The sequence below is a fragment of the Cebidichthys violaceus genome, unplaced genomic scaffold (genome assembly GCF_023349555.1).
Source record: "Cebidichthys violaceus isolate CVI_PGR_0920_01 unplaced genomic scaffold, fCebVio1.0.p SCAF_24, whole genome shotgun sequence".
In the NCBI taxonomy this organism is placed as follows: Eukaryota; Metazoa; Chordata; class Actinopteri; order Perciformes; family Stichaeidae; genus Cebidichthys; species Cebidichthys violaceus.
Window position 1 is genome coordinate 1156358 of NW_027176417.1, and position 23683 is coordinate 1180040.

General features: G+C 46.2%; 1 protein-coding gene across 2 annotated transcripts; it reads left to right on the forward strand.

Annotated features, from left to right (window-relative positions):
• The first annotated feature begins 597 nt into the window (after positions 1–597).
• hecw2b (HECT, C2 and WW domain containing E3 ubiquitin protein ligase 2b) lies at positions 598–23273 on the forward strand. Of its 2 annotated transcripts, none has more exons than XM_068719434.1 (30): positions 598–1105; positions 6498–7852; positions 9763–9870; positions 10052–10146; positions 10649–10724; positions 10806–10975; positions 11510–11652; positions 12098–12198; positions 12527–13422; positions 13524–13665; positions 13857–14015; positions 14734–14884; positions 14992–15095; positions 15248–15372; positions 15899–16084; positions 16203–16355; positions 16446–16548; positions 16623–16719; positions 16863–16946; positions 17054–17163; positions 17325–17445; positions 17552–17665; positions 17780–17932; positions 18065–18163; positions 18462–18591; positions 19049–19195; positions 19344–19458; positions 19816–19901; positions 20055–20167; positions 20545–23273. In XM_068719434.1, the coding sequence occupies exons 2-30, from the start codon at positions 7441–7443 to the stop codon at positions 20654–20656; spliced, it is 4605 nt and encodes a 1534-aa protein (XP_068575535.1). In that variant the 5' UTR covers positions 598–1105; positions 6498–7440; the 3' UTR covers positions 20657–23273. The 2 variants fall into 2 exon arrangements, with proteins under 2 accessions (XP_068575535.1, XP_068575536.1); XM_068719435.1 differs by having other exon boundaries at positions 12530–13422.
• Positions 23274–23683: the final 410 nt, after the last annotated feature.

Below are 23683 nucleotides of genomic sequence, written 5' to 3' on the forward strand. Positions count from 1 at the left end.
TTGGACAGATTTTTTCCTTTTGTTGTTGGGGGGGGGGGGGAGATTAAGGCGGTTGGATTAATTGACAAATCCCTCTTTTCTCCCGTCCTAACAGTCTGCTTCCATCATGTCTCCTCACCGGGTCACTGCACTCCATCTAGGCCAGGGCGGGACAATATTGGTGTGTGTGTGTGTGTGTGTGTGTGTGTGTGTGTGTGTGTGTGTGTGTGTGTGTGTGTGTGTGTGTGTGTGTGTGTGTGTGTGTGTGTGTGTGTGTGTGTGTGTGTGTGTGTGTCACTGAATAATGTAAGCACCAGTAATATTGTTCAAAAACACAGCAGAAAAAACTGCAAAAAAGTTGACTTGGTGAATCCTAATAGGAATTACAGTTTAGTTGACAGTTTATCATAACCCTGTATAATATGACTGGACTAGTTATATCTGGATTTAGAGGATGTGGAAGAGTTCAGTACATTATTTGGGCTCCTAAATGGTCCTGTGGGCTCTTTGTCTAGCGACCCCTTTGCAGGAACCTCAGTTTGGGAAACCATGATCCATAACGGGAGGCGGGGGATGGGGGGGGGGCAGTTATTTTGACGCTGCGCTCGGTCGGTATGGACTCCCACTACAAGGCCTGGCTTTTTAAAGCGCTGCTAGTGGAGCTCTACGTGTTATAATCAGAATGCTTGTGTTCTTTTATCTCCCTCTAGCATGGCAGAGTGTAAGCAAAGCGGGCGTCGAGTGCAGCGGAAACGGGGGAGGCGGATGTGAAGCGGTCCAGACGAATAAATAAGATATGAACGCGTCTTTCTATCCAGCCTGGCAACATCGCGGAGGAGTCAACGACGCCGCGGAGCGACAGACCTGGCAACCATGATGCAAGAATAGGACTAATTCAATGAAACGATACAATTAACGGGAAGTTTTTTTGTTTTGTTTTTTTTGTTCTGGACTACCGGGGAGCAGCGGCGCTGCGCACGGGCTCTGGAGCACCGGATCCCGGCTTGGAAGCCGATGAAGAGTCGGTGGCGGTGGCCGGGCCGTATGGAGATCCGTCGTCCATAATTAAACGACTTATTCGGGGCATTTTTCGTTGTAAACGACGTTTAAAATCGCCTCAGCAGAGGTAAGCAGTGTGTCCGATTGAATGATAGATGTGTGGGTTATTGTTGCACACAGGGTGTTGCTATGATGTGGACCTGGGAGCGACATACGTTGCCATCACGCTTTTAATTGACTCCACACAGCGAGTGTGTTTCAGCACATTTTCATTTTTTTCCGCTCATCAGTCCGCTTGTGAAGGGCTGGTTACGAGCTGATGAAGTCATGCTTTGATGTGATATGTGGTGAGCGCATTGGCATAAGTGACACATTTTAGGGCCTAATAGAAACAACAACAACAATAAAGGCAACAATCTAATCCACAGCAGTATGCGTTGCTGTCAAAGCGGCTTTATGCAACAACAACATAAAAAAAGAAGCGAAAAGTCCACAGTGATTTCAACCTGCTCTGTTAAAGAATGCGAGTCCGATCAGAGCTCACACAGTCGGATCAATAACCAGGACAGCTCGTCTCCTGTTTCCTCCCTAATAGCTCCACGTAGGATCTGAAAACTAATTGTAATGCACCGCAGTGAAGGCTGGGGTTCGTTTAGTCACGAGACGGAGTGGCAGGTCAACCGAGTGTTCTTGCAGTTTGTTTATCACTAGAAACAGATATTGGGATCCATTATTTGTGTCTGAGCAAAGTCTCGTTGTTAGTGTGGCTGTGCACCTCAGTGCACGAGACAGGATGCTGGATGCATGTAGAAGGGAGATTCTCAAGTGTCCCATGCCTATTTTTGACAACTACGTCTATTGACCCGATACTTGATACAACTTTCTTCATCGGTCCGTCCTGCCCTGAATTAAACCACCTCACCTCCATCAGAAAAGAGCTTTTCTAATTTTACATATTTCTAACTTTACTTTTTTGGATTTTATTGATTGCTGTCGAGATGTAATGAGAATTTTGTGACATATATATATATATATATATATATATATATATATATATATATATATATATATATATATATATATATATAAATAAAAGAAGATGTACATACATACATATAGTGTCAAAAAAAAGAATGGTCAAGACTGAAGCAGCAGAGGTTAACATATCCTGACATTTATTCCGATTTATTTCCCATAATGCAACCCAGTGGTGTTTTCCGGTAAACCCGAATGTCCACCTCTTTCAAAGGTCCCAGTTTACTATAAAACATTAACCAGTAGTTTTTGTCCAATCAGACGTCTTCAGCTCTGTCACGTCTGTCCCGTTTGGATCGGGGCACTTTTGTCCCGCACGAGGTCAGAGGTCACTACGAGAGCGCACCGAAACACAGCAACCCACCGGCCCAGAGGAATGTGAGGGGCGTGTTGGGGACAGGAAGCTGTCGCCTCTCTGAATGGCCCACCTCATTGTTCTCCAAGCACGCTACAGCTATTTCAGGACTGTGTGTGTGTGTGTGTGTGTGTGTGTGTGTGTGTGTGTGTGTGTGTGTGTGTTTATCGATGTGTTTAATAGCGGTCCTTTCTTTGTACAAACGTCTTCCAGATTTATACCAGTAAATTCATCTCAAGAGACCTTTCATTTGTTGTCTGTATTGCACAACGCCCTGCCAGAAACCGTGGGGATAGTTTATATTCAGAGGAGTGTACCGCCCCAACACCACAACGCTATTTGGGCAAATGGGACACATTTCTTGGCATCTCTTCAGGGAGTGGGTCAGCCGTCTCCTCCGTAGCTCCACTTTGGGATTTAATGAGGCTGATACGACTATTTTTTTTTTTTTTTTTGTCATTCCATCTAAATCTTTCCCAGTGCTGCTTTTAAGCTCCGACACTTGCATTATTCAGTCGGGTAGCGTTGTCTGCGCAGGCGCATAAACCCAAGGACTGCCCCAGCTAGAAGAATAACGGCAATGTTTTGATGTCTGCGAGAGATTTAGAGTCACGGGGATGAAACGCTCCTCCCGCCCAACCCACAAACATTTAGCTGTGATAGGAAACACTTGAATGTGCACTCTCTTCTACCCATCATTCCTTTGTCTGAGCGCGGGATGAAACGCAGGTTTTGGACAAATATTCTCTCGGTGCATACAGCCTGTGTGCCACCACCACCACCACCGCCACCACCTGCTGCGGCGTATTGATATCAGTGTCTGTTTTCACAGGGTTGTGAGTGTATATTTAGTCACAAAGTCGTATAAATAACCTGCAAACTGGAAGCGGCTGCCAGGGGATAGAGTGCACTCAACTCACACAGTAACACTTCAGGTATGGGGGGGGGGGTCAACATGGACAAACTGGAGAGATTTTTCATCGGTAATATTTCACATGAATAAAAGGTATGTCACGTTTTCAACGAGTTAACAGTAAGCTGGTGGGACATCTGGGGATTTTAGGACCTCGTCAGGCAATGGCAGGGCTACCCCACCAGTTCCCTGCCATTGCAGCAGCTCCCATTCAACATGATAGCTTATGAGCTCACACACCTTTAATGGGAAGCCTGCACCGACGACCGCACACACACACACACACACACACACACACACACACACACACACACACACACACACTTCAAGTCTTAGAGGCCGCGGGGCAGTAGGGCGGTGATGAGTCAGCGCTGCGATCCAGTCCACCCCATCAATCCACTCACTGTCTCCTCTGGTTGTGAAGGTATTCGTGTGTGTGTGCGACTTCACCATTGTGTGTGTGTGTGTGTGTGTGTGTGTGTGTGTGTCTGCTGATATTACGGCGTCAGTGCCCCCCCCCTCCCACCACCACCACCCACCTTCTCCTGCTGAATTCATCCGGCGCATAGTTGCAGTCTGCTGGGGCGGAAGTACAGCGGGACATTCTTGTGCTGGTGAATCTATGCAAACTGGAAGACATGCGTGGAAAGTCACGCCGTGTTTGTTTTGCTTTGATGGCCCATCTTCTCAGCTCTGTGGTTAAACAGCGGACAAGTATGCAGATGTATTATGTTATGATTATGAGCTATTACAAGCAAGGAACCATCAGTGATATTGGTGACAAGAGGTGCCTGCGAAGAGCCCAAAGGACATTAAAAGAAAATGATGATGTAAAGTAATGTGCAGTCAGACTCCGTCAAATTCAATATGATCATTGGAACATTTTGAGCAGCTTCTCAGCAAACCTAACATATAATATATTGTATCCAACAAGATGTATTTCATTATTTAAAGGCGCTTATGCTGCTTTTTTTGTTGTATTGGATATAGATACTATAGATGGGGAAGGGGGCGGGGGGAGAGGTGACGACATGCAGCAAAGGGGAAAAGCGGGTCAGATTCCATTCCCAGGCAGTCTGTGTGGCAGAAATCAAGTGACAACTCTCATAACGTACCGAATGCAAGCTCAGATATCAATGATGAAGGACAAAACGACTTGAAAGAATTATTAAATGCCCCCAAAAAGCTGAGACTTGGCTGCAGAGGCAGATTGAAGCTGTGTGGTAATGCAGCGGATTAGACGAGGCATTCTGTCAACCATAAATCCCCTCCGTTCTGTTTTAATCCTACTGCTATATCATGGACATTTACCTCCAGAGAGGTGTGTGTGTGTGTGTGTGTGTGTGTGTGTGTGTGTGTGTGTGTGTGTGTGTGTGTGTGTGTGTGTGTGTGTGTGTGTGTGTGTGTGTGTGTGTGTGTGTGTGTGTGTGTGTGTGTGTGTGTTTCTGATTAGTTTTTTAAAGACAAGAGGCAGTTGTGTGTATTTGACAGCGACCTTTTCATTTGACTCTAAGGATGGAGTAAACTGGTGTTCTCTGAGGAGGAGCGAGTGAAGGGGTGTGTGAGAGGGTTTTAGTTTGTTAGGTATGCGGACCTTCAGCATAATTCAAGTTTGTAAATGTGTGTATTTTGAGCTTTAAACTCTGTCAACAGCACTATGCAAAACACTGGCCTCTCCTCTGAGCTATTTATAAATCAGTCCAGATGTGGTGGAGGGTGTGTGTGTGTGTGTGTGTGTGTGTGTGTGTGTGTGTGTGTGTGTGTGTGTGTGTGTGTGTGTGTGTGTGTGTGCGCTGAGCCTGGTTTAGTTAGTGTTTTATGGTTTGCTGGATTTTTTATTTTGAGGCACTACTTTGACATGTAGTGACAAAAGGAAACAAAACCTTTTTTACACACTTTCAATTTAGCAAAAACTGTTTTAAGCTGTAATTCTACTACTATTTAAACTCCCTGTATAACAGAAACGTGTTTTGGAAGTCAGGAAGTGATGCGTTTCAACTCTGCTCACCATCTCACTGTCTGAGCCAAACACAATCAGTGTTTCTCTGAACTCTTAAGAGAAAGCTTCATGAACACGGCCTCCATGATATACCCTGTGTCTCTTTTTTCTTCTTTTCTTTGTCAATCTTTTAATTGAAAACCGTCTCTGAACCCTACCTCCAGCTCTCTATCAGCAGCACGATGCACCGCTAACTTAGGAGCTTCGGGGGATGGTGTGAGTGCACATCCATTCAGTCTTCTAATGGCTAGAAGGATGTAGGAGAGGAGAGGAGAGGAAGGAGGGGAGTGGCTGCCGATCTGTAGGTCTGACAAGACCGGTGCGGAAGCTGAGACGCAGTTTGGCGTAATCGCCTGTCACAGTGGAAATGTGTGTGTGTGTGTGTGTGTGTGTGTGTGTTTGAGCGAGAGAGAGAGAGAGATCGATTGAGACAGAAAGAAGGAAGGACGAAGAGAGCGAGTGTGTGTGTGTGTGTGTGTGTGTGTGTGTGTGTGTGTGTGTGTGTGTGTGTGTGTGTGTGTGTGTGTGTGTGTGTGTGTGTGTGTGTGTGTGTGTGTGTGTGTGCAGGCGTTTTGAAAGATTGCCAGGATATGGTTTTATGTCTATCTATTCAGGATGTGGAATTGAACCTGTTAACCTCTTTGTGTCGTTGAAGGTGGTGTCAAAGTGATACAAATTTGCATTAATATATAAAAAATAGTAACGATGTAATAATTTATGTTGTCAAAGTTTTCATTTTGGGGAATTGTCTTTTAAAATGATACACAAGCCATCTAGAATATATCCCCAAGGGGTCCTGACAAGTTGGGAGATAGAGTCTACATATATGAAATCCTTGGTTCGTTCCATGTGATGAACTTCATGCTGTTTAACCCCATTAATATACCAGAAACTACACATATGGCAGATCCAATGTGAGAGCAGAGACTCAAAAGACAGCAGGCGAACCGTGTCAAAGTAGGATTCCTTAAGTAGGATTGATCCGCTGCAGATGTTTCCTTGCGCTTTACTTGCGTGGACAATGCCCCACGTTTAATGACTTGAAGATAAAGGAAATAGAACACACTGACGTTGAATAGAATAGTTACCATTAGCCCTCCTGCACACAAAGCACTACCACACAATACTGACCACCATTCTTACTTTTGTCCTCCTCTTTCCCCTTCCACCTCTCTTACTTCCTCTCTCTCGCTCTGTCTCTCTCACTCTCCGTATAGGTCTTCAATCTCCCTTCACCCCTCTCCTCCCTGTGGATCATAGGAACGCCCCGTCATCACACCCTCCTCCCCCGACAGACCAGATGGATTCCCGGATTGCCTTCCGTCCTTAATACCTTGTCTCTCTTTCTGCCCATCTTCCCACTCCACCACTTCCCCGTGTCATAATGGGTACCTGGATGGTTTACAAAGTACTCTAGGGCCCTAGAGCAAGACATTGCTCTGCTGTTTGACACTTTAGTGTTTGTCAGAATGGATATGGTGTCTTGGGGTGTTAAGAGAGATAAATCAGCATCGACAGTCGCAGCGGAGACGTGATATCCATGACGGATCTGAGAGAGGAAAGGGCAGAAAAGGTTCATAGGTTCAACTATGGTTTAAAACCGCCTCATAGCACCTTAAAGAACGGCTAGTGGAATCTGGGAACTCTGAAGTGCCTTGCCTAAGGGTAGGGCCAAAGCAATGGACTTTAAGGAATCCAAACCCTTTTTGTTGTCTTTGGACAGTGCGCTGCTCTTGTGATCACTCCATTCATACTTCTGTACCTCCATACCTCTATTCCTTTCTCCAGCCCATTCTTTGCTTCGACACTTTGGTCTAGAGGTGCGCTTCTGAGCTGCGTCTCCTTCCCTTCTTTCCTCCCCTTCCCTCTTTTGTTGTTTTCTTTTGGCTTGCCCATCTGACCTCCACCATTCGCCCCTCTCTAGCAACGGCCGTCCTCCCCCCTCGCCCCCGCCCCCAGTCATCGTCCACCAGCCTCTCCACCTCCTCCCCTCCTTCCCCTCCCCACCACCACCATCAACACCACCACCACCACCACCACCACCGCCATCCTCACCCTAAGCCCCACTCACACCAGCACTACCGTCACCACCACCGACTCTCCTCCTCTCCCCCTCGCTTCTTGCCCCCTCCCTTCCTCGCCTCGTCTTCCGCGGAAACCATGGCGATGGCTGCCACCGCCTCCTCCACTCCCTCATCCCCTTCGTCCTCCTCGTCGGCCAACGGCGGCAGCGCCCGGGAGCACCTGCTGGCGGTGCGTCGGCGCACCCCACACACCCGGCCGTACACGATTGGTCCAGATAACCTCCGCAGCCTGTCGGTGCAGGGCACAGACGGGGAAGTCGGTTCCTCTGTGTCCTCCTCTCCCACCACGTCGCCGGGGAGCCAACCAGAAACAGCGGGAGTTGGTCTGCAGCGGGCCAACAGCGACACAGACCTGGTGACATCAGACAGCCGCTCATCACTTGCGGCGTCTACGTACCAGCTGACTCTAGGCCACAGCCACCTGGTAATCTCCTGGGACATCAAGGAGGAGGTGGATGCCACGGACTGGATCGGCCTGTACCACATCGGTAAGCACACTCAGGGTTGGAGGGTGGGCGTAGCGCTTCCACAACAACAACACGGTGGGTCGGGGGGGAGGCGGCAATACCACCAATAACTGGTAAGCGCTAGCATTAAGCAAGCCAGTGGAACACACTCATAGCTTCCATTCACATGATTTGATAATACAGTGGATGTGTTAGTCCTGATCATCGTTCTAACTCAAAGGCAGGGTTGGTAATCTTCAAGAATTCTTTACTTTTCTTTCCGTTCATTCTAAGGACAGTCTCACAGTCTGCCCCTCTCAGTCCTGGTACTGGTTGTCCCAGGCCTTCCTTCCAGTAAGTTCCATTTCACTGGGACTTTAAAGTCATGTGAGGAACTCGGGCCGACAGCAACTCAGGTGTTGGCGTTTGCTCCGAGCAGGGACGGCGAGTGCCGGTAGAAGGGATCTGGGTCTGTCGGCAGGTGGGCTGATTTCCACGAGGCTTCGCTGCAGCCTGAGCTGAAGAAGGTTCTGGAAACTTGCATGATTTCATCTGACTTTGTGCTGAATCCAACCCGGTGGCACCGATGACGAGCATTAAGAATAACTTAATGGTAATAGACCATCTTTTCGCTGATGGTCTCATAGAGAGGCATCAGCAAGAGCAGTACGTTTCTTCTCATGTTACATCCTTTCTCTTTCTCACACACACACACACACACACACACACACACACACACACAAAATTAAGTGATGACATTTTGGACAGAAATGGACTTTATCTGCAACAATACTGGTTGATGGAGTTATACTTCTGGTCCATTCTGATATGGCAGCATGGGTTTAATGTGAGATAAAAGCCCGTCTCTGTCAACAGCTGGGCTGGGTGATGCACTTCTTAGGCTCAGGTGTGAAAGAGCAGCTTTATGCAGCAAATGAATTACTGTACGCACCATTTTACAAAAGGTCATCTCATACCACAGATGACCGATTTTGCGTGTGTGTGTGTGTGTGTGTGTGTGAAAGAGAGTGATTGCCTTCTGGACAATCCTCTATCCGAGACAGAGAAAGTCGGTGAAAGGTGATCTCTCCATCCATTCAACCTCTCTGCCGCTCTTCAGTGGTATTGACTCAATGCAGGGGGATTTCTGGGGGCTTTCTTCTCCCCAGGGCCCAAGCACTGTTTCCAGCCTGGCTGTCAGCCATTCCTCCCCCTGGAGCCGCCTGAGTTCCGTTACCTCACCCCACTGTCTGACCTCTGTGTCAGACAGTGTTATCGGGTCAAACAGATGTGTGTGTGTGTGTGTGTGTGTGTGTGTGTGTGTGTGTGTGTGTGTGTGTGTGTGTGTGTGTGTGTGTGTGTGCGTGCGAGAGTGAGTGTGAGGAATTTGCTGTCACCAACAAAGGCTCAGATGTTATTGATGGTGACCTGGTGTGACTGTGGTGCTGGTGTGTGTGAGTGTGTGAGACAGACAGACAGACAGACAGACAGACATCAGCATTGATCCGTTAGGACACTGGCCATTTGTCACAGGACGTACACATAAATGTTTGCACTGACAGGGATGTGGTTTATGACCTGAGGGCAGAGCATCCCTCAGTAACCCCATTTTTCACTGTTGTGACTGTTTGACTGACAGCTGACGGCCGTGGCCCGGGACAGTCCCGAGACTCACGACTCCTGCCTCTCATTAATGAGGAGAAATGTTGTGTACGACCTCAATATATGAAAACGGTACCTACCATCTCTCCAGGCTTTGTTCACCTTCGAATCTCTCCTGCTGAGGTGTTTTTACACCTAATTAAGTGAGGCCAACAATAGCTGTTTGTGACCTCACCTGATGTCTTACTATTGCCTAATTTACAAAAGCATCTGTGTCGAGCCAAGGGTGGTAAAAAGACCGAGAGACGCAAAGGGACCAACGTGTGAATATAAATGTGTGTATTTCACAGATGAGACGTGCGTGGCCAACGTGTGGGACTCCAAGAATCGTGGAGTGAATGGCACCCAGAGAGGACAGATTGTGTGGAGACTGGAGCCGGAGCCCTACTTCATGGAGCGTGAGTGGACCCCACGGGTGCTGTGTTTGCCTTAGGGCTACATCCACACTAATAGTTTTAAAACAAAAACGATCTCCGTCCATACTAGCACGCCTGAAAACGAATATCACGTGACTCGCCTTGAAACAGCCTTGATAATGTCGTGGTGACGTCGTCATTTGTATCTTTGCTCTTTCCACAGCGGAGACTAAGATCTGCTTTAAATACTATCACGGCGTAAGTGGAGCATTAAGAGCAACAACTTCTTGTATCACCGTGAAGAACCCTGGAGTACCGGTATGTTAGTGTGTGTCATTCCTCCACCTCTGTCACCATCATCTCTTATCTTTTTCTTTCTACCCTCACATGAAACCGTCACATCCTAAGTGTCATGTCAGTGTCATGCTTTGTCACAGGAATTGTGACGAAATAAAGGATTACTTGAGGATCCAGTTCCGAAAAGGTGGTTTTGAGAAGAAAATCTTCTTACCTGCTGCCCCTTAACCCAGAGAATTTATTGGGCAACATATTTTGGACTCCACTCAGCTAAGACAGAAGCTAGAAACAAATGAAGAGACGGAAGGGATGCAGTCCGAGTGAATGGAGAGAAACTGAGGCTAAGAGACATTTGCTCCAGTTGAGTCAGTAAAATGTAAAGCAGTCAGCCTGAATCGGGACTCTCTCTCTCTCATTATTCCTCTCCCTCTCTGATGTTCCTCCTTTTAACTTGTCATCAATATCTAATGTTTGTGAAGTTGGTTCACTCATAATGCTCTCCTATTGGTTGATTTCTCATCAGGTGGGCAGTGAAGGCCAAGCGGACGACCAATCAGGGACTGAGCACTGTCGTAAACTCGTCAGCTTCACCCTATCCGGTACGAGGACTGATTCAGTGGCGGACTTGTCAAGTAAAAGTCAGTCCCGAAGGCTTATGAATGTGTGTTCTTCTCCTCCAGACATCCGGGCGCTGGGCCTAAAGAAGGGCATGTTCTTCAACCCCGACCCCTACCTGAAGATGTCGATCCAGCCCGGCAAGAGGAGCGGCCTCCCCAAGTTCACCCACCACGGCCAGGAGAGACGCTCCTCCATCATAGCCAACACCACCAACCCTGTGTGGAACGGGGAGGTCAGCGCAAACACACACACACACACACACACACACACACACACACACACAACTTGACATTGACATTGTGCTAACTCGCATAGCATATTTCACACTGTACCTATTTGACAAATGAATGTCAGTTTACGATATGGTAAATGTTTCTATCCGTACACTAAACACAGCCTAAGCAGATCATCCCTATATTTCCATTTTATTCCCATAAATTCCTGTTAATTCCCCAGCAAAATTTCCACCTTGGATATTCACAGAATTTTAAACCCGAGGTGTCCTGATATATGTAACTAATGGGTGAGTTGCAGGTGAAGAGCATTATTTCATATGGCAAGTCGTTTATGTTTTTATAACAGGTATAAGCTTCAATCATTTTAGACCATAGTGTGGACTTCATTAGGTTTTGATATTTAGATTTTTGGTGTTCTGTAGTTCAGTAGCCTAGTCGGGCTTAGATGTAGAAATTGTTGAAGCATTTAAATCCAATTTATTTCTAAATGCACAATGTAAATAAATGATAAATATACTTTTTTCCTATAGAAATACACCTTTGTGGCTCTGATGACTGACGTGTTGGAGATCGAGGTGAAGGATAAGTTTGCCAAGAGCCGACCGATCATCAAGCGCTTTCTGGGTCAGCTGATCATCCCTGTGCAGAGGCTTCTGGAGGGGCCGACCACTGAGTGAGTGTGTACACACACACACACACACACACACACACACACACACACACACACACACACACACACACACACACACACACACAGCTCTTATTCCCTTTGCGTGCACATCTATGAAAGCTGCAGGTTTTTAGATGAGGTCGATACTGTACGTCCTAATCAGCTCATTGTTCAGACATTGATTTGATATTGATCCACAACTGAAGACATTATGAATCATGATGTATAGTGTGTGTGCAAAGGTTGACAGTTTATAGTGGTAGCAGGTGGGGCAAACTCATTGCACATGAACGGCAAACTTTTTTTAATAAATCTATGTATGTATGGTGTGTCTGTGAATTTTCTGATAATGTATGAGTGTCAGTAGGGACATAACTAATGTGTGTGTGTGTGTGTGTGTGTGTGTGTGTGTGTGTGTGTGTGTGTGTGTGTGTGTGTGTGCGCGCAGTGACCAGCCAGTCAGCTACAGCCTGTGTCGTCGTCTCCCTACGGACCATGTGAGCGGGCAGCTTTCGTTCAGGGTGGTTGTCACCTCCACTGGACATGAAGGTGTGTGTGTGTGTATGTTTACATTATACTGTTTTGTGGTAATGTAAAATGAGCAACACACACATTAGTGTACAGTGTTTTGCATGATCAGAAGTTGTTTGACTGTCACATTCACGTCATATATCAAATAAATGTGGAAATCCATGTGAAAAATACTGAGGGGATTTTTCTCAAAGTCAAATTTTACGATTTCCCCTAAACCATTTCCTCGGTTTATCGATCCATGTGCACGGGTTTCCATGGCCAACATTTGTTTTCTACCGCATGACTCCCAGGGGACTCTGTGCTTCTCCCCAATCTTCATTTCTCCATCCTCTCCTCCTCCCAGAAGCCTCCCCAGAGGCTGTAGGAGCCGTCTTAGGTGCAGTGAACGGCGACCCTGGAAGTCCCTCTGACGACGAAGACCTCCCTCACCAATCGTCCTCTTCGCGCGCCACATACAGACCTTCCCCGACAGGCCCCGACGAAGGCTCCGTGTTAGTCAACGGTGCTTGTTACTATGGCGATGACAGCATTTGGCGGGAGCCTGGGCAGATGGGGCAGGAGGATCTGCTTGCTGTGGCTCTGGGCTGTCACACCCACCGGCAGGTGTCGCTCAACGACTACCTGGACACCATCGAGGCTCCGAGGAGCCCCGGTGACCGGCCTTTCGCGGGGCCTTCGCCGAAACTCCGCTCCAGCTTTCCAACAGACACGCGGCTCAATGCCATGCTGCACATAGACTCCGATGAGGATGAGGAGACGGCGGGGCAGCACAGGGAGCAATCCCAGGAGACGAGGACACAGCACAGCACGGACCTAGCCTTATCGATGAGGTGGGCTACAGCTGAGTCTGGACAGGGCAGCGAGGGTTCAAAAGGAGAGCCACAGGGGCAGAGCGGAGCTGCAACTGGGCCTGGAGCTGGGGCTACAACGGAAGCAGGTTCCTCTGCCAGGGCTCAGCCTGGAACTGGAGCTGCAGAAGCACAGGCAGGAACGTCAACAGCTGCTGAGACTGCAGCTGGGACCGGAGAGGTTGCTGGAGCGTCAGCAGAGGCTGCGCACGTCACCGGAGACATTTTGACAGCTTCTTGCTCCTCTCAGGCATCAGGGACTGACATACAAGCGGCAGCTGGGCCGGGTGTGTCCGTGGGGGAATGTACCTGTCAGGAGCAGAGCAGCAGGACAGGGCCAAACCAGGAGGTACCCTGCACTCCCTCACTTGGTCCACTTTCACCCATTCCGGTGAGCAGCTACATGTCTTGGATGTCAGTTGGACAGAGCTTTTTTTTTCCCAAAATCTCTTCTCTGATAATTCCCCCCCCCCCCCCCTCTCCTGTCCACAGGAGGTGGAGACAAGAAAGGAAGTGGCTCCGAAGGCGGAGGAGGAAGGGGAGTCATCGAGCAGCGAGGCGAATGGACCAGTGGAAACATCCGCTCCTATGAGCAGCGTCACAGCTGACCAAGGAGGAGGGACTTCTGAAGCTGGTAGGTGGTAAATGTTGCTGTTTATGGGCAACAATATTCTTATACAAAAATGGGCAAAGTTTGAGTATTTACCCATACTGTTAATACTTCTGTCCCGTGTTATTTGTAGCGCATACTATAATATATTATAGGTTGCCTACAGCCTGGAAAGACAAAACTGCACATAAACAAAAAAAATGTGTTAATTACAGGAGCGAGAGCCAGTGACAGAGGCGCTCGGGAGGAGCAGGAGGACGGGGAGGTGTGGAGGAGGAGGCAGTCCATGCAGGCCTCCGGAGGCACAGCCCAAAACCAGGACGTTTGTGGGGCCAGAGGCAGTCCGAACGGGACCGTTGTGGAGCGAGAGACAGGTGAGATTCACGATGGACATGGCTTCAGGTAAAAAAAAATTAACAAATTACATATTATTCCTTTTATTTACAAGGGAAAATATTGCAACACTTCCACACATTCTTCCCCCCTGTACAGCTTTACTCCCCTATTCGGCGTGACTGAGCAGTAATACTATAGTAGCCTCACTGGAGGTCTTCTTAATAGTTAATATTGAGGGAATCAAGAATATTAATCATTCAAATTTCACGTCAATATTTTACAGTCTCTGCTGCAGCAGCTGGACGAGCCACTGCCACCTAGTGTGTGTGTGTGTGTGTGTGTGTGTGTGTGTGTGTGTGTGTGTGTGTGTGTGTGTGTGTGTGTGTGTGTGTGTGTGTGTGTGTGTGTGTGTGTGTGTGTGTGTGTGTGTGTGTGTGTGTGAGTAAGATAATTAGTTAGTAGTAGTAGTTATTCATGAACTGTTCCTGCACCGACACAAATTAAAACTCCTCCAGAGGGAGACCTGGATGCTTCTAGTGCTCATAAGAACATGGGGTAGTGGTGCACTTCAGTCTCTTGTGGCCAGAATGAGTATTACAACAACAATGCTTTTCACCTTCCTGTTTCACAGATACAATTGCAGTGTGTTGTAAACCATTTATTTCCTCCTTTTTAGTATAACCTTGCTACTGTATATGCTCTTACTTCTGTCAATGTGTGTGTGTGTGTGTGTGTGTGTGTGTGTGTGTGATCCAGACTGGGAGGCTCGTATTGACAGCCATGGTCGGATCTTTTACGTGGACCATGTGAACAGAACCACAACCTGGCAGCGTCCCACCGCTCCCCCCGCCCCGCAGACCCTCCAGAGGTCCAGCTCCATACAGCAGATGGAGCAGCTGAACCGCAGGTCAGATCGCGCACACAGACACTCTACTCCTCACACTGTGAAAGCAAGCAGCAAAGTAAAAAAACAGTATCTATCAGTTAACACACACACACACACACCTTTCTCAGGTATCAGAGTATACGTAGGACGATAACCAATGACGGTAGACCAGAGGAGCAGCCAGCCAATGAGCTGCTGACAGATGAGACTGACATGCAACCTTCCATACCAGGTAATCCTCTCATGTATAGTCTATGCAGTCTGCAAAGCATGTCCTGGAGACCTGATTAGTTTGGTCTGACTTTGTGTGTGTGTGTGTGTGTGTGTGTGTGTGTGTGTGTGTGTGTGTGTGTGTGTGTGTGTGTGTGTGTGTGTGTGTTGCAGAGCTGCGTAGGGACACCAGTGTGGCTCAGTCCAGTCCCAGGTCTCGCCTCACTCTGCTGCTTCAGTCCCCCAGCGCCAAGTTCCTCACCAGCCCCGACTTCTTCACTGTGCTGCATTCCAACCCTGTACGGGCAGTCTTTTTTTTTTTCCTCTTTTTTTCTCTTCTGTCTCTCCTCAACCAATCAATTGCTCCCCCCCCCCCTTACATCCATCTCATAGGTCACACACTCTGCTGTTTGTTTCAGGAATAGCAAAGCCTTCCCCTCACCCTCTGTTGACCACACACTCATTAAGGGACTGTACGGAAATGATTAGGGGGGGGGTCAGAAAAGGGGGAGCTTAGTCTAGCATAAAGACTGGCTTTGTCCAAAGGTAACAAAATCCACCTACCAGCACCTCTAATCTGACTTTAGAATTAGCATGCTACAATTTGCTAATTAACGCCGAACACAAACTACAACTGAGGCTGATGAAAGTGCAGGTATTTAATAATAAACCAATTGTTGACCTGATGAATAAAAATGGTGAATGGTTACACAGTATCACAGTGGGATGACTTCACAAGAAAACTTGTGTTTCCCCTCTTCTTTCTGTCTTTTGTCCTTCCTTTTCCTCTATACATTCTCCCCTGCTTCCCTTTTGCGTGCCTAGAGTGCCTACCGTATGTTCACCACCAACACCTGTCTGAAGCACATGATCAGTAAGGTTCGTCGGGATGCTCACCACTTTGAGCGCTACCAGCACAACAGGGACCTGGTGGCCTTCCTCAACTTGTTCGCCAACAAACAGCTGGAGCTGCCGAGAGGCTGGGAGATGAAGCATGACCATACCGGCAAGGTGGGGGGGGGCGACGCCCATATCAATCGGTGCATACATTGTTAAATAGGTCTACACTATGACTGGGGATGTGGTCTAAATGGTTTAAAAGGCTGTTTTTCGTCATATACGTATTCAGTCTTTCTTCGTGGACCATAACTGCCGCGCCACCACCTTCATCGACCCCCGGCTTCCTCTCCAGAGCACTCGGCCCCCGAGCCTCCTGGCCCACCGCCAACACCTGACTCGCCAACGCAGCCACAGCGCCGGGGAGGTCAGCCCGAGGCGACTGGTGAGAAGGAAGAAAATCCCGCAGCTTACAGCAGCGTGAGGCGGTAGAAACCATAAAGAAATATAACGCGCTTGTCCCCTCCTTCTGTAGGTTGGTGAAGACCCCCGTCACGCCGGCCCACCCGTCCTGCCGCGGCCTTCCAGCACCTTCACCTCTGCCAACAGGGGGCAGTGCCAAGACGTTGTGCCAGTGGGTGAGTACAGACGCGCACAAAACTTCAGAAATGATCGGAGACGACCTACATGAACGCGTCTGCTTTTCTTCCAGCTTACAACGAGAAGATTGTGGCGTTCCTTCGACAACCAAACATCTTTGAGATTTTGCAGGAAAGACAGCCTGACTTCAACCGGAACCATTCACTCAGGTATTTGGCTAACACAGACAATCTATACCCAAAACACAGAGTGTTCCTGTTTGGTACCGTAAGTATAGCTGTTTGTGAAGCTTCCATAACAAGCAAAGCTCAGGTCCTCAGCATCCGTCTGTGTGATATTAATGTGACATTAGGGAGAAGGTGCAGCTCATACGCACGGATGGAGGGTCAGGATTGGCCAGGCTGTCAGGTGATGCTGATCTTGTCATGCTACTAAGGTGAGACCTGCTTCCTTCCTCCCTTCCCTCCTTCTTCCCTTCCCTCCGTCGCTCTACTCATTCAGTTTCTTCCTCGCTTTGCCTCTCATCCTCTCTCTCCTCCGCAGTCTGTTTGAAGATGAAGTGATGTCCTACGTGCCTCCTCATGCCTTACTTCACCCCAGCTACTGCCAGTCGCCTCGGGGATCCCCTGTCTCCTCCCCACAGAACTCGCCCGGTAAGTGACTGAGAAACAAGTCGCACGCAGACGTTATATTTGATCGCTATCGATGCTTTGAATAGAATCTTGTTTAGCTACAGCTTGGAGCTGCTTGGATACATTGGTTTCCCATGCCATGCAGCACAGTATCCAACTTCCCTCTTTCTCTCTACCTGTAGGTACTCAGAGGGCCAACGCCAGAGCCCCGGCACCCTACAAGAGAGACTTTGAGGCCAAACTGCGCAACTTCTACAGGAAACTGGAAACTAAAGGCTACGGCCAAGGACCGGGCAAGCTAAAGTAGGCGGAATGTGTTATTATGAAGAGACGTTTCTTCTTCTGTTTCTTTGTGCAGGTGTATGTGTCCGTCCGTCCGCTCATTGCGTGCGTGTGTTTTGTGTCTCAGGTTGATCATCCGTCGTGACCACCTGCTGGAAGATGCCTTCAACCAGATCATGTGCTATTCCCGTAAAGACCTGCAGCGCAGCAAGCTCTACGTCAGCTTTGTCGGGGAGGAGGGGTGAGTACGAGGGAGGGGGAGGAGAGGAATACGAGATGCGTAGCATTCTGGTGAATGTTTCTGCATCAATTTATAATGTCTCCAGAAACTGATATCTGAATATGTATGTTGTAGGTTGGACTACAGCGGGCCTTCCAGAGAGTTCTTCTTCTTGGTTTCCAGGGAGCTGTTCAACCCTTATTATGGTCTCTTTGAGTACTCTGCAAACGACACGTACACCGTCCAGATCAGCCCAATGTCCGCTTTCGTAGACAATCACCACGAATGGTGAGGTTTACTGCACACACACACACACACACACACACACACACACACATATATAACAGCCAGTGAAGCTCACATATGATCTTTCGTATCCTGATTACTTTAACTTTGTTAATGTGTGTGTGTGTGTTTCAGGTTCCGGTTCAGTGGTCGTATTCTGGGTTTGGCTCTGATCCACCAGTACCTGCTGGATGCCTTCTTCACCAGACCCTTCTATAAAGGCCTACTGCGCATGTATGTGTATTCAAAGCACAGATGCATACAAAATCATTTTAAACTGACTTGTTTAAAAACTTGGATTTTAGGGCTTCATCCCAGTGTTTCATTTCTATAAGTGGTCTGAGCGCTTTCTATGCCAACAAACCCTTGACAACATATCCCCTCTCTAACTTCCATTGTATGATAGATTGCTTTTTATTATCTTTATGGGCTACTATCTATTTGTTTGACATTAATGCTGCAGGTCACACACACACACACACACACACACACACACACACACACACTCTCACTCTCATTTCTCACCATGTAGTCCCTGTGACCTGAGTGACCTGGAGTACCTGGATGAGGAGTTCCACCAGTCCCTTCAGTGGATGAAGGACAACGACATAGAAGACATGCTGGACCTCACCTTCACCGTCAATGAGGAGGTGTTCGGACAGGTTAGGTTCTGAGTGTTAAACGGCACGCACGCACAACCACAGACCCTTTTATTACCGACATCATGATTACATCACGGTGTTAGCTGGTGGCTAAGTTCCAAAAAGGTATCAGAGAAAATGTTGCTATCAGGCTAAACTATATGAGAGATGTCTAGGAAGAGTTGCTAATAGTTTAGGCTTCTGCTATAGAAGCTACACATTTACTCTCCAACTCTTTACAGTGCAGGCAGCTGTTGCAAATGCTGGTATAGACACTTGTTCTGCAGGACAGTTATGAGCATTCGAAGATTATAAGTTTGTGTTCACTATGCATGGTCAGGTGTTTAAATACCTGGTGTTGAGTCAGCGTGTAGAGGCCAGGAAGAGTGAAAGTGAGTGACTGCACATATTCAGTGCAACTCGTATTTGTGCTGAACAAGATTTCAGTCCTTTTTTTTTGCCTGTGTGCTCCCTACAGATAACAGAAAGGGAACTGAAGCCCGGCGGAGCCAACATCCCGGTATCGGAGAAGAACAAAAAGGAATACATCGAGCGGATGGTGAAGTGGAGGATAGAGAGAGGAGTGGTGCAGCAGACCGACAGCCTGGTCAGAGGTTTCTACGAGGTATGGATTGGTTTGACACACTCTATTCTAAGAATCTCACAAGTTCCTATACTTTGACATTATCTATTTGTTCTTAGGCCTGGCACTAATACTAAAAGTTGAACCTAATACTTATTCTTCCATTTTTTACTTCTCATTTGTTTTCTAGGTGGTGGATGCCAGGCTAGTATCAGTGTTTGACGCAAGGGAACTGGAGCTGGTGATCGCTGGCACAGCTGAAATTGACTTATCAGACTGGAGGAACAACACAGAGTACAGAGGAGGTATGGAAGTTCACTTTAAACCTTTTAAGTTCTATTTTGTTATTTGTTATTTTGTTTCTTTGTACTATTCCCATGAAATTCTGTACTGACGTTCATGGTGTGCAGGTGATGAAGCATACCGACTTTGATTTTTTTTCCCCCTGATGGTAAAGTTATTATATAATGTGCTTCTATAATATGTCATAAAATATGTTTGTGGTACATCATAGTTGCACAGTGAATAAGCTGTAATGTAAACGGGGATTGATGAAGCCGTCCCTGAGCCCGGCGGTGCGGACGCTGCTTAAAGGCGCTCGTCTCCTCAGGCTTCAGTCATCACGAGCCATCGCCACACATGACACGATGTGTTATTTGTAGGTTACCACGACAACCACATTGTGATCCGGTGGTTCTGGGCAGCAGTGGAGAGGTTCAACAATGAACAGAGACTACGGCTTCTGCAGGTGTGTGTGTGTGTGTGTGTGTGTGTGTGTGATGGAGAAACAGAAAGAGGATTGTTATTTACTAAACTTTTGAGGTGCAACAGCGATATTTGCTCCCTCCATCTTAAGCCTTCATCTTGTTTTCCTTCTCTGTGCCGCTCCACCTACCTTCAGTTTGTGACCGGGACGTCCAGTATTCCTTACGAGGGCTTTGCTGCTCTGCGAGGCAGCAACGGACCCCGCAGGTTTTGTGTGGAGAAGTGGGGGAAGGTCAGCGCATTGCCCAGGTAATGGTTTGAATTTGGTCCTAAGTTTTTGTACTGATTAAACAGTACTGGCTTTGTACTGACATTCATTTGTGAGCTTTAAAGATGCTGGTTGGTGATTTTTGTTTCTGTTTAATACAGCCAGGCTAGCTCTTTTCCTGTTTCCAGGTTATATGCTAAGCTGGCTCAATGATCGACAATGATTAACCCTCTGATGATGGTTTTGTTTTACATTTTTGCATATTATTACTCAATATTTAAAGAATTCCTTAACCAAGTTGTTTTTGAATATCACTAACACTTATTGTTATTATTATATTTAAAATGCACACGTGTCAAAAATGGCTCGTATATATTCGTCGATATTCTCTTGAAATATCCCTGTGATCTCTCCCCAGAGCCCACACCTGTTTCAATCGGCTGGACCTGCCACCCTACCCATCCTTCTCAATGCTGTATGAGAAGATGCTGACAGCCGTGGAGGAGACCAGCACCTTTGGGCTGGAATGAGTCTCGTCTGACCACCTCAATGACTGCTGGTCATCATAAGAAGAGAGGTAGCCATGACGGACAAAGGTTGAAAAAGCTGGATTTTAAAGTCCAATTTCTGGTTTGTGTTTAATTTATAATGGGCTATCATTTATAACGGAGGCTGATAAGACCTTTGAAGCTGCACTCTGACCTTTTTGAAATGTCCCATGTACAGAGGTAAACACTTGTTTTTTCTTGCACCTGCACACATTTCCCACCTACTTAGTAACACACCCTGTGATGTGACGAATGAAGAGCCACACTGCCTTTGGGACCAGAAATATTGACTGTTGGGATTTGACCAATCTGAGACCGGGATGAGGTTTTTTTTTTTTTTTTTTCCACTTTCTCTTTGATAACAGGAGTTAAAGTTTAAAATATACACATCAAAGAAGAAGCAACTACTGCCTCCACTGTAAAAGCTCAGTGGACTCAGCCTCTTTTATTTGAATGTGGGTGGACCTCAAATATGCAGCCTGTCTAGAACTGTGTTTCTTGCAGTACAGTGTCTCTTTTTGGCCTGTAGTAACAACCGCTCATGCAAGGACTGCCTGATATAACATATGGTAAGGTTTTTGGAATTTTCCCCTGAACTTCTACAGCAAATTTTGGTCTCCAGACAGAAGCTTTGGTATTTTACAGTATTTTCATCTACAAGAAAAAGTGATTTTCTAATGATGTGGCAGTGACATGTTGTGGTTTGAATGTAACCAACTTTATCATGTAGATTGTGTGGGAAGTGATTTTGTACCAGATTTGGATCAACTGGCAAAAACAATATTTGGCCACCACTTAATGATGAGTTATTGTTAAGATGGTAAGAAAGTAACACGCACTTTTATAACCATATCCATTTATTTGGATTGTACTTGATTGTTTTGCTTTGATCCAGGTCCATTTTTCAAAGTTTGTTCAAAGTAGTCTACACCCAAGAGGTGTACATTGAAAGAAAAATGTACATCCAAATAGGCAATCTAAATTAAGTGTCATCTACCAGTGGCGGATCTAGAAAATTGGGGCGGTAAAAAGTCTGGCTGGGTTGCATGGGATGGAAAAAAACCAACCAGCTCTATGTGGTAAGGCACCAGCACGCAGCAAAACACTTCTACAAATGCAATGTGTCTGTATGTTGACTTCACTCTTTTAAAAATATATCATTATCGTTTATTCTTTTGTGACGGTTGTTGCATACGAGGCCTCTAAAAGGGTCCGCATTTTCCTATTGCAGAGACGTTTTTGAATGTCAATGCATCAAAATGACTGAAGATGAATCCATGATCATCTGACCTGGTAGGCCTCTTACAAGGGAGAACCAAAATGTATCCCAGCCAGTTAATGCTACCTAATTTGACAATAATTCTACCTTTTCCGCTGCTGTGCAATATTTCACTTGAATCCCAGTTACACTAGTTGTTACATGCATGAAAAAAAAAGTATTGCCATCAATTAGCAATTGGATTACAATTTGTGATTTGTGCGTAAATCATTGTACTGTTGCAGTAAGGAGGGGCTGATTTTAGTCTGGACTATTTCATCTACTGCTGGAGTTAATTACAGTTGGTATTGATCGGCTCCAGTCCCACAGCGACCTCTCTTAAACACTCTCATAAACACTTGCAGATAATGGATGGATATTTGTTATACTCAAAACGCAAAATAAACAGTAACTTAAGTTTACATGCAGTGATGTAAAACGTACAAATCTGAAGTACAAGTATAAAGTAACAGAAAATGTAAATACTGGAGTACAAATACCTAAAATTGTACTTGAGTAAATGTACTTCGTAACTTTCCAATAGTTATTGAGATATTTCAAGCTGAACCAAAGTGGTTAACCAACAGGCTCTCCCTTCATCCATGTCACTAGCATGGCTAAAATGAAGGGATGAGCGTATCGGCTCAGTTGCAGCATGCAATGTAACTTTTTAAGCTAACGTAACGATAATGGCCCGTCTCTGATCATTGGGCGTTATCAGTTGTGGATTGTCTCCGTATTTCTTACTTGGTTCAGTAAGAACCTCCCTTCCCTCCCTCCCTCTAGATCCTGCCACGCACACCCATATCAGAACCAAAAACTAAATCTCCAAGCCCCACTACAGCCGCTGGTGTGAAAAACACAATAAGGTAATTTGATTTTAAGATGCTATTTTAAGTTAATTTATTATGTATGCACAGAAAATGACCCTGAGATATGAAAACTGATTTTGATTAAGTCAAGGACCTACTGTTTTTCGTGTTTACACTTTTAATGAATGTACACTAATTCCGATTACAAAATATTATTTCATGTGCGAATTCAGTTTAATTCAATTGGGATGAAATAATACATTTTCATAATGAAGATGTATTATTTCCATCACTGAATGCACTGCCCTTTGTCAGTCTCACCAGAATGTACCAAAGTTTTGAGCCTGAACCGGCTGCCTCACATCCAAACAACCACTCTTTCTGTACAGTCCACCTCACTTTTGAATATGAATGTTTGTCAGCACTCTGCTCCTAATATAAAATGTTATCACTCTATGCAAGCTTTTTCTTCTTCTTTCCTCACTTCACTCTAATTGAGTAAAACAAAGCAAGATCAAATGAAAATTTATATTTTTGTCTTGTCTTTTTTTGTGAGAACATAAAGTTCTATTTTCAATTCTAAAGAATACTTTGCTCCTGAGAGTCACATAAAATATATATTTTTATTTATTATACTATATTTATCCCTTTAAAGGGTCATGCGGTATTACACATTGCATCTTTAAAATCTAAAACAATGATGTGACATGGAGTATTTTTACATTGTTTTAAAGCAAGATTATGTAACTTTTGCTGAGCAGCAGCTGCCACTAAGGCCACAAGTTTTTAATGTAATTACAGAATAAATGCACATTCAATTTAGATTAATTTCCTTTAGATTCTCAATTCTGTTGCTTTAAAGACATCACCTAATGGTGAGACCTCCCACCAAAGATTCAACAGTTTTACAAAAGGATCAAATTTAAAGTGTGTGGAATC